Source organism: Lipotes vexillifer, unplaced genomic scaffold (assembly GCF_000442215.2).
Source record: "Lipotes vexillifer unplaced genomic scaffold, Lipotes_vexillifer_v1.1 scaffold343, whole genome shotgun sequence".
Taxonomy (NCBI): Eukaryota; Metazoa; Chordata; class Mammalia; order Artiodactyla; family Lipotidae; genus Lipotes; species Lipotes vexillifer.
In genome coordinates, this window is record NW_006777506.1 from 2340684 (window position 1) to 2351669 (window position 10986).

The 10986-nt window shown below is 36.8% G+C and overlaps 1 protein-coding gene across 1 annotated transcript in view; it reads left to right on the top strand.

Annotated features, from left to right (window-relative positions):
- Window positions 1-10986, top strand: part of PLA2G4A (phospholipase A2 group IVA) — a 161548-nt gene that overhangs the window by 129731 nt on the left and 20831 nt on the right. Inside the window, exons 14-15 of the mRNA XM_007451152.1 lie at window positions 709-951; window positions 8822-9006. Coding sequence (XP_007451214.1) covers window positions 709-951; window positions 8822-9006 — 428 coding nt within the window. The remainder of the gene's footprint in view (window positions 1-708; window positions 952-8821; window positions 9007-10986) is intronic.

A 10986-nucleotide genomic window follows, 5' to 3' on the forward strand; every position in this document is an offset into this window, starting at 1 on the left:
CTCAGGCCTGTCACTGCTGTGGCCTCTCCTGCTGCGGAGCACAGGCTCCGGACGCATAGGCCCAGCGGCCATGGCTCACGGGCCCGGCCACTCTGCGGCATGCGGGATCCTCCTGGACCGGGGCATGAACCCGCGTCCCCTGCATCGGCAGGCAGACTCTCAACCACTGCGCCACCAGGGAAGCCCTAATTTACAGACTTTTAAACCCCAAACTTTATAAGCAAGAATGAAATGACTGTTCAGAGGGCAAATATATGTTGAATCCTTCATTTGTCTGCTCTCAGTCTGCATGATTTCTGGATGTTTATTAAACAGGACAGGGAAGGAAACTTGGGAAAGGAAGGGGATTAGCTACTGTGGATATTCCCTCTGTGTGTGTGTGTGTGTGTGTGTGTGTGTGTGTGTGTGTGTAGACAGGGAAAAGAAAGAAAGGAAAGGGAAGAACAGAAATTTCTCTGGAAATTAAAGAATAGGCCAAGCAACACTGCCAAGAATACAGGCTTTAGACTGACTACCGGTAAGCAGTACAGTAAGAATAAGTTAAGAACAAAAATGATTAACGGAAATATTTACTGTAATTTACACAAATGTTTGTTGAATCTAAAGCTGTGGAGCTTCATCATTAATGTTAACATTCCATTGCCCAAAGATCTTTTTCGTTATTATGGATTTTTGGAATCTGTATAATGATCTTTTCTTTTTCCTTAGGCACTGAAAATGAAGAAGCAGAAAGGGAATATCAAAATGATAATCAAGCAAGTTGGGTCCAGCGTATGATAATGGCCTTGGTGAGTGACTCAGCTTTGTTTAATACCAGAGAAGGACGAGCTGGGAAGGTGCACAACTTCATGCTGGGCTTGAATCTCAATACATCCTATCCGATGTCTCCTTTGAGAGACTTTACCACCCAGCAGTCCTTGGAGGAAGATGAATTGGATGCAGCTGTAGCAGGTAGGTACACAAAATGTAATCCATGGAAGCTAATTCAGGAGATCTTTCTTCCTTCTCTGGGGAGGAGCATTTTAGTTATTAATAGTAATTTACAATCAAATTTTAAAACATGCATTTAATATATGAAGGGCTCTGAGTTGTTTTTTTGGAAGAAGAAATACATTGGGCAGGAAGTGACATCGTCATGTCAGCATAAACAGTTTTCATTGAAATATTGAGGGGGACTTTGCTCCTCTCTATATTGGTCAGGGTTCACTCACAACAAACAGGAAACCCTCTCCCTTGTTTAAGCAAAAGAGGTTTAAAGTAGGTGCTTACAAAATTGTTCCAGGGCTTGGAGGAGCAAGCTCCAGTCTGAGCATCTAGGAATGACTCCAAAAGCACTTCAGGATCACCACAACAAACACCCCCCACAATGGTGCTTGGCAGTAGAAATAGCAGAAACGTAGCCTCTGTCTCATTTCCCCCTTCAAATCTCACGTGGGTGTTTCTCCTTGGCAAAGGATAGGTCTCAGCAGATCCAGAGCTGGGAGGGAATCTGGTACACGTGGTCCTCAGCCTATCTCTCCAGTGCAGAGCAGTAATGTGTGCCCCCTAGGGGTGTGAGTGGAGTTGAGTTTGCCCATCTGCAGTGTCCCTCAGGCTACTGAATCTGTCCTTCCAGTTCTCTGAAAGGTTAGGTAACTTTCTTAAGGCCACTTAAGAACCTCATAAGAACCCACTCGCTTTCAGGTTTGTCACTTAACCAAACTCCAAAGAATACTTGCCTTGATTCTTCAGTTCCATGCATGTTCCAAATTAAAAGGTAAATTTGTCTTGGTGACTAATCACTACATAATTATCTTTCTTATAATGCTTCTGGCATCTTAAATTTTTTCTACTTCTTCATACCATCTTTTTCCCCTTAACTTCCCAAATGTCATTTCTCAATCATTTCTGCCTAAGAACATTGACAGGAGGCTATGAGAATGTAAATAGAAAATTTTCCAAAAAACTTTCTACTACTGTTTAAGGATTCTACCTATAAAAATTAGACATGGCTTTAGATCTTATTATTGTTTAGGTAATGCTGTTTCTGTTTGTTGCTTGAGCTTAAGGGAAATTGCAGAAGCAAAAGTTACCCCTGTTCTTTAAACAAGAGGAGTAGAAACTCACTATATTTTGCATTATGTTTGTGGAATCAAAGTCTAGGACATGATTATATACCTGCAATGCAAACCCTTTTATATGAACTATAATAAAAGTCTATTTGTGATAAAGTCAGTGTCTCTTTTTAAATTCATCCAAAATAAAAACACTTGTCCATACAATCAGTGATGTTATTTTTTTGTGTGTTACTTATGATTGAACTTATTGCTATTACAATACCAATTAAATGTATCTTCTTTAGAAACAGGCTTTATGGATAAATTATGATGGGCTTAAACAAACAAAAAAATTCAGCCTCATAGACTGTTTAGGACTAGAAAGAATCGTTAGTTATTTTACTCCATAGAAAAGGAAGATCAAAGAAGGTAGCATCATGTTTACCTAGAATTCCTCAACTGAGCTAGAATTAGGACACTTGAATAGGCTTCTTGACATTGCTCAGAAGCCTTTCCCTTCTGCTCACTCTCTTCCTCATAGCCCTTGGTTTTATTAGTCATTGTCTTGCTGATGTAAAAATGGAAGTTTCCTTGTGTGTACTTTTTACATCTGTTTTATGTTATTACTTTGATCACAATACCAAGCATAGCTCCTTCTGTGGTTTACACAGCACAAGTTCTGCACTAGACATTTTAACAGCCTCCTGGTGGTTTTGCAATAGTTTATGTAGATTTGGAGGTGTTAGTGTTGCTTGGAAAAATACAGTGCTCAGTTAAATTTGAATTTCAATTTATATATATATATATATATATATATATATATATATAGAGAGAGAGAGAGAGAGAGAGAGAGAGAGAGAGTAGTTTTCTCTCTAGAGAAGCATGAGCATTGATTTATTTCGATGGCTATCCTTGTACAGCAAACAGAATCTTTTTTTTTTTTAATACATTTTTTTTTTTTTATAATTGTGTTTATTTTTACTTGTTGACAGTTTGCTTTATTTATTTATTTATGGCTGTGTTGGGTCTTCGTTTCTGTGCGAGGGCTTTCTCTAGTTGTGGCAAGCGGGGGCCACTCTTCATCGCGGTGCGCGGGCCTCTCACTCTCGCGGCCTCTCTTGTTGCGGAGCACAGGCTCCAGACACGCAGGCTCAGTAGTTGTGGCTCACGGGCCCAGTTGCTCTGTGGCATGTGGGATCTTCCCAGACCAGGGCTCGAACCCGTGTTCCCTGCATTAGCAGGCAGATTCTCAACCACTGCGCCACCAGGGAAGCCCCATCCTTCATTTTTATTAGATATATTTTGTACCCTTAGGAAGTCTGCCTCTTTCATTATTCTCAGCATATGTCAGATTGTTCTTCATTTTCATCTTTCTTCTCTCCTTTGTTCGTTCTTGCATTGCCACAGTATTTACAGAACTCCTTCAATGTGTGTGGCACTAGGGATCCAGTTGTCAACAAGACATGCAGTCCTTGCCCTCATGAAGATTAAAATCATTTCCTGACCCTTCCTTGAAAATTTGATTCTTGGAGGGACTTATATACTATATTTAACAATGATAGAAAAGTACAGTAAAACTAAAAACCAGCAACCCTGATCCTGATGGAACGCTGATCCTGATGCAATTGTAGGTCCACAAGGATGCATGATCTTCATTTGCCCTCTCTCTAGTGCTTGGAGGATAATAGCTGTGCATCACCTTATCTGACTTCTTTATTCGGTGCCTTTTGAAAAAAGAGTCAGGGACAGTTTTCATAAAATGACATGAAGAGATAGAAAATATTAATCATCCTAAAATATGATATTACACAGGTTGAATATTTCTTTTGTTGAGATATTTTGAAATGTTCTAACCTAAAATTGTTTTAGATTAATAAGCTTCAGAAGGAACTTTAAATATTATTTCTCAGTGTATATCTCATTAAATTATACTTCAGTCACTTTATATTTATCCGATTGAAAAAATGTATACAGCATGTTGACTTTAGTCAAAAATCCAGTTCGGTGAGTGACAAATTCATTCAGGTTTGTTGCTTATGAACCAACATTGCTAAAAATGACTGCATTTTAGACTGAATATACTGAATTGATTAGTGCTTTTCAGACAAAGCCCTTACGAAAATAGACTCTGTTTATCTCCCTCTGGTTATTTCCAAATTTTAGAATAAAACTATATGTTTGAAAGGAAATGTTAAAAGGTTTATCATAAAATATTACCAACGTTGTTCATAAAATCGTCATTAAAACTTATATTTATTATACAGTTAAAATACCACAATTCAAACATTAATTAAGTTTATTTCTCTTTTATTTTTAGAGATTTTTTAAAAATCTTATCTAGGTATTATGTTGGGAAAAATCTTACATTTAGTTTACTATTTTGTTTATATGGATTTTGTTTATACAGATTAAAATTCAAGCATTTTAGAATAATCTCTCAACCTAAAACGAGAAAAAGTTAGTGTATTACTTTTGTGCCTATTGCTTCACCTTGCAGACCATCTTTTGAAAACAAGAGAAATAAGATGATGAAAAAATTCCCCTCATTTGTTTACTTCAAAATAGTTGTATACCTGTGGAAACTAATTTTGGAGAAGCTGCTCATTAGTTACATGGCTTCTTTCCTGTTTACTTTTGTGTTTATATTATTTACTGTGACATACACCATCTGGAATTAGAAATCAAGACATGAGTTCATTTAGGCCAGAGTTCAAAAGACAAACATCCAAATATTTGTACATTATAAATTGAATCTGTGTGATGTATTTGTAAAATGACCATTGTAAAATTCCACAGCTGAACTGTTAAGGAAATGGTTCATAATTATTAAACAGAGATTGTTTCCATACCTGTCAAAGAACCTGATTAACTCATTCACAGGTGGGGAAACCATGTAAACTTTAATTTACGGGAGGATGTTCTTTCATAGGGGCATTCATCAAACTTTCTATGACGTTTTAGTAGATATTAATAAATCGGGTTCAAGTTCAAATAAATTTGGAAAAACTAACAACTCCATCCCCCTCTTCACAATGCCATGGGATACCCTAATGAGTTTGAGAAATCCTACTCAAAGATGCCTCAAGTATAGTACTTTAAAAGCAGCTTCACTTGCATTTGAATCCCAGCTGTGTCATTTATTAGCTGGACAGTCCTGAGCAATTACTTAGCGTAACCTCGGCTAACAACGATAGAAAAGTAGAGTGAAACTAAAAACTAGCAACCTGATCCTGATGGACCCATAGGTTAGTGAGGAAGCAACAATCTTCATTGTTTACTCCAATGGTTGACTTATAAAATAGAAACAATTGTTACCTATCTTATAGAGTTACTGTCAAGATTAAGTAGCATCTCCTCTAAAAAGTACTATTAGTCCAAGGCATAGTAAGGAAAATAGGGAGCATGCATTATAATTTGTTATTATTTTAAGTTGTTGAATCTTGTGTTTCTCAAACCTATTCGATCATGGAACTCTTAATTTGTATATAGAATATCTGTTAATATCTTGCAAAACTATTTTTTTTTTACAACACAATTAAGAAACATTGCTTCCTGTCAGTTTATATGGAAGGTTGGAACCATGGTGTTTAGCTACATGCCAGAGCTGGGAATTGGTCCACATGATGATTTTTCTCTCAAATGTAATCTTGGATTTAAAACAGGAAAAAGGAGACTATCAGCTTCATGATGAGAAGGGGGAACTCAAACAGAATAGGAAAGAAATAGTCTGTTTCTGGTTAATCTTTTAGCTAAAATTTAAAGCAACAGTTTATAAAACCAGAGAAAAATATTTGTGAATTATCATTGTACTTTATTATTTTGTCACTGTAAAAAAAATTCCCATTAATGTGTTTTTAACTTTTTATGCTTAATTGTGATAAAATACACATATCAATTTGGTTTTCATGATTGATAGATGCATGTGTAGATTGCCTCTATACATTGTAGTTATTGCTTTTTTTTTAAGATTTTTTCTTTTTTTGATGGACCATTTTTTTTAGTCTTTATTGAATTTGTTACAACACTGCTTCTGTTCTGTGTTTTGGTTTTTTGGCTGTGAGGCATATGGGATCTTAGCTCCCCTACCAGGGATGGAACCTGCACCCACTGCATTGGAAGGCAAAGTCTTAACCATTGGACCACCAGGGAAATCCCCAGTTACTGTTTTTTAAATTACCCATTTCAAACGCTTTTAGTCTTATGGCTGTGCCACTTTCTGAAGTAGCAGTGTGACACTGTGTGTAGGGTTTAGACTTCCTGGACCTGGCTTGGAAACTTGACTCTCACAGTGTGAAACTGAACCTCTTAGGGCCTCATTTCCTTATCTTTAAAACGATACTAATAATACCTCCTTTGTCTTCTAAGGAGTTTTCTAAGGATGATAAATCTTATATATGAAATTTCTAATAGATTATAGATACTCAAAATAAAGCTGCTTTTAGGAGAAATAAAAGTACCCAGATATAAATTTCTAGCTTATTAGTAAAATATTTTAAAACTAATATAAGATAAAGATTCATAATTTTTCACCTTTTTAAAAAGCTCACATATGTAATTTTTAAACAATAAAAAGTTCAGAGGAATAGATGTTACAATTGGGTTTGATAATACATATATATATATTATATATATATATATATATAATATATATATATATTTCAATTTTACAATTCTTATGTTTCAGGTTCTGTGATAGATAGATATTTAGAATTCTGGCCGGTGGCAAAGTACATTGTCACTACATAGATACTTGATAAGAAAATAGAATTAACCTGAAGATAATTATTTAAAGAATGGTATCTCTGCTGTCTCCTTTTTGGCCTAGGCATTCACCCTGGACATAGCAAGACTTTTTTATTCTTTTTTAACTTGACCTGCCTTTTCATTCAGTTATGTGAACTTATTCTTGTCTAACAGCCCCATCCCCCATTGTTTCTTGGTTTTCTTTTTTAGCATATTTGTTTTTCATCTAAGACCGTTTTTCACACCTTCCCACTTTCCTTCAGTACACATCACCTCAGATGTAAATTCTTTTCCACTTTATTTACAGACATCACTAGTAAATGTTTCTAACATTCATTTGTTATTCAGTATTTTAGAGATGAGAAATTTTTATAGATATGAGAGAAGAAAACAGTGACTGTTAACTAGAGAAACTTGTAAGGATATTAATGTTTTCTTAAGTAACTAAACCAAAGTCTAATTGAGAACTGTTTCAATTCACATTGAATAAGCGTCCTGGCTAATTGTCTCATTGGTGTTTTAGTTTCAGCTTCTAGTGATGATGAGGACTGTGGATTTTAATCAGACATTAAGAATTTAAAGATTTACTTTCCTCTTTGATCTCTTACTCTTACAATGTAGTGATAAAATCGACTGTGAGAGAATTATAATCAACATCATTCTTATTTAGAAATACATGGAGAGAATTAACATGTGATGGGTTTCTACCATGTACTGAACATTTTCCTGGGTAATAGGTATTAACTACATTTTATAGTAGTTGATTTTATAAACACAGGTTGCTCTGATCCTCTAGTTTTTGTTGTTTCCTCTATGAAAATGCTCACCAATGGAATTTAAAATCTGGCTCAGAGGTCATAATGCATGTCTAGCATGAGCACCTTCACTCTATCCTACTGTAATAAACCTCCCTCTTGAGCTTTGCTGCCCTTCTTTCTAATAGAACAAGTGGGAACAGGTGTGAGGACAAGGGGACAGAACAAAATAATTGCATGTCATTTCATTCAGCTCAAATCAATTTAATTCTGATCACATTTCTTTCTCCTAGGAAGAGGATTAGAATCACCACACATAAATGTGAACAGCAACATGTTATCAATATTATTTGTTCATAAAACGAATGATTTCTAGGCCCTGCTTTCCTTCAGATCCCTTGCCATCTCATCCTACTCCTCTTAAGTTGTAGCCACACTGTACTTCAAACATACCACTCCTTACTCTGACTTGGGGCCTTTGCTCTAGTTCTTCCCTCTCCCTGGAAAAAAATACCACCCCCTCCAAATCCTTAGATGGCCAATTCTCTCTTATGAATCTGGTCTCAAAGTCTTCTCAGAGAGGTCTCTCCTGACTACCTACCTGAAGTTCCTCCTTATCCCATTACCCTCTGTTATTTCCTTCATTGCATTTATCACTGCCCGAACCATCTTTTAATATATTTGTTTACTGATTTACCAGCAGTGTGCTCTTTTGGAGCAGAGTTTGCATCTCTCTTGTTCAGCACCTGGAGTAGTGCCTGAAGAGTAGCAGACAATACATGTTTGCTGAATGTGTCAGCTGGATTATTCTCCCCATCACCTAGAGAGATGCTGTGTGGGATCCCTTCAGACTCTGCCACTCCCAAGTTGTGTCATTTTAGAGATGAATTTAATGTATTTCATCCTCCATTTATAGATATCCTCTATCTCACGTCTGTTCTAAGACTTAAGCAAGATAATGCACGAGGAAATGTTTTTAAACAGTAAAGATCTATGTAATGTGAAGTAATGCTACGACAGGGATCATGGCGCACAGAGTAGAGTTACTACTAGGGCCTGAGCCTTGCTTGCACTTTCCATGTATCATCCCACTGAATCCTCACAGCAGCCTTGTTGATAGAATCTTTTATTCTGATATTACAGATGAAGAAACCAGAAGTCTCCAAGCCCTGAGGGCCTAACCATAGGGAATTCTTCTCGCACATTTACATAACAAATACTTTTAATATTCTAAATAATGTTAAATGATTGTTTAATTCATTCTTTTCTTTTCTATCCTTTTTAAAGATCCTGATGAATTTGAGCAGATATATGAGCCTCTGGATGTCAAAAGTAAAAAGATTCATGTGGTGGACAGTGGCCTCACATTTAACCTGCCATACCCCTTGATCCTGAGACCTCAAAGAGGAGTTGACCTCATCATCTCCTTTGACTTTTCTGCAAGGCCAAGTGATTCCAGTCCTCCCTTCAAGGTAAGGAGAATTTATGTAGCATCCCATTACCTGCCACATTCTTTTGCATTGCCTTGTAGCTATCTTAGTCCTCTCAATTTCTTATCCCTTTAGCCTATTTTCTACATTATTTTCAGTAATATTTCCAAAACACAGATGTGATTCGGTCTCTTCCCTGCTTAAAAAAACTTTTAAATGACTTCCCATGACCCTTATTCAAGTTCATAGTCCTGAGCAGGACAAGAATGATGCACTATATCTAAAGTTCATGAAGAAAATTAGGCTGAAATTTGGGAGTTAGCAGGTAAAAGATAAGTAAAACGATGCATGGGGAGTGTATACTATGAGCAGAGAAGAGGACATAAAATAGTATCTTGATGATTCAACAGTAATATCAGGGGAAAAGGACAAAAACCAAGGAAATGTGCAGTGTTATAAAACCAAGTCAAGATATTTAACAACAGGAAGCCTTTGGTGAAAAGCAGTTTCAATAGGGTTGAGAGGGCAGAAGTCATACTGCAGTAATTGGAGGGTTAAGTGGAAGTTAAGAAAATGGAGACAATTCTATAAACTGTTCAGGGAAGAAGGAGATGGACTATATCTGCAAGAGGATGTGGAGAATAAGAAAATTGTGTGTGTGGAGGGGTGCGTCGGAGGTACTTCGAGTGTATTTAAATGTTTCGATGGTTAGGACTCATGAATGAAGAAATGTTATTGGAGAATGGAGAGATGACATACATGATAGAGTTACACCCCCCTGGGAAGGTTACAGGGGTAGGGAGTGGAAGGAAGATACAAAAATACAGGTGGAGAGGAGTCTGGAAATGTCCGTATTGGCACAAAAGAGAAGGAGGGAAATTATGGCTGTGGATGGAGGTTAGCTGTTAGACACTGAGAAGGGAAGATGGGAAAGTACTCACTTGATAACTTCTAACTTTTAGAATAATTAGGAGTCAGCATTATCTTTTGAGGGTGAGAGAATGGAGGAAGTGGAGTCTGCCTATATGAAGAAACGAGGAAAAGTTCTGACTAGGGCAATGTAGAATGATTGCTGGGCAGCACTCAAGTGAGACCACGAATGTTATTTGTTCCTTCTGCCTCAAACTTTCTTTAGATGCAGCTCAAATGTTACCTTTCTTGATCTCCACAGGTATAGTTTTAGTACAAAGGACTTAATCAATTCTTCTAACACAGCGATTTTCATATTCTACTGTCCATATTTGTTTACATCATATTGCTTCCACTGTCTGTGAACTCCTTGGGGACTAGAATACTCATTGTGTGTGTGTGTGTGTGTGTGTGTGTGTGTGTGTGTGTGTGTGTTAATCATTTGGTTCTAATTGCTCTGTAAGTACTAGCCCAAATTATGAGTATGTAGGACAGTTTCTGTGGGTGAATGAATGAAATGCTGTAATAGATATGAAGTTATTGTTCCCATTTCATAGATTAAGAAGTGGAAACTCACAGAAATTAAGTGAAATAGTTCATGATCTCCCAGCCAGGAAGAGTCAGTGATAACCCAGGTCCTTGGACATCTGTTTTCCTTTATATTGTACATGATTAAACTGTTCTTAAGACTCATAATGGTTATAACTCTTTAATATATATATAAACCTCATATTTTATTTTATTTGTTTATTTTTTTAAAAAATTTTTGCCATGCCGCAGGGCATGTGGGATCGTAGTTCCCTGACCAGTGATCGAACCCACACTCCCTGCAGTGAAAGTGCAGAGTCTTAACCACTGAATCGCCAGGGGAAGTCCCCTAAACCTCATATTTTAAAAGTGCTTTCATATTTTACCTTTTTTGAGGCAGTTAGTGGTATTCAGACAAAGAAACAAGGATTGATGAGATAAGAAATCTCATCACATCAACAAATTAAATAAGATAATGGGTGAAATGAGCATAGCTCAGGATCTGGCTAGGAAAGTGGTAGTTAAGAAGTAGTCAAGGGCTTCCCTGGTGGCGCAGTGGTTGAGAGTCCGCCTGCCGATGCAGGG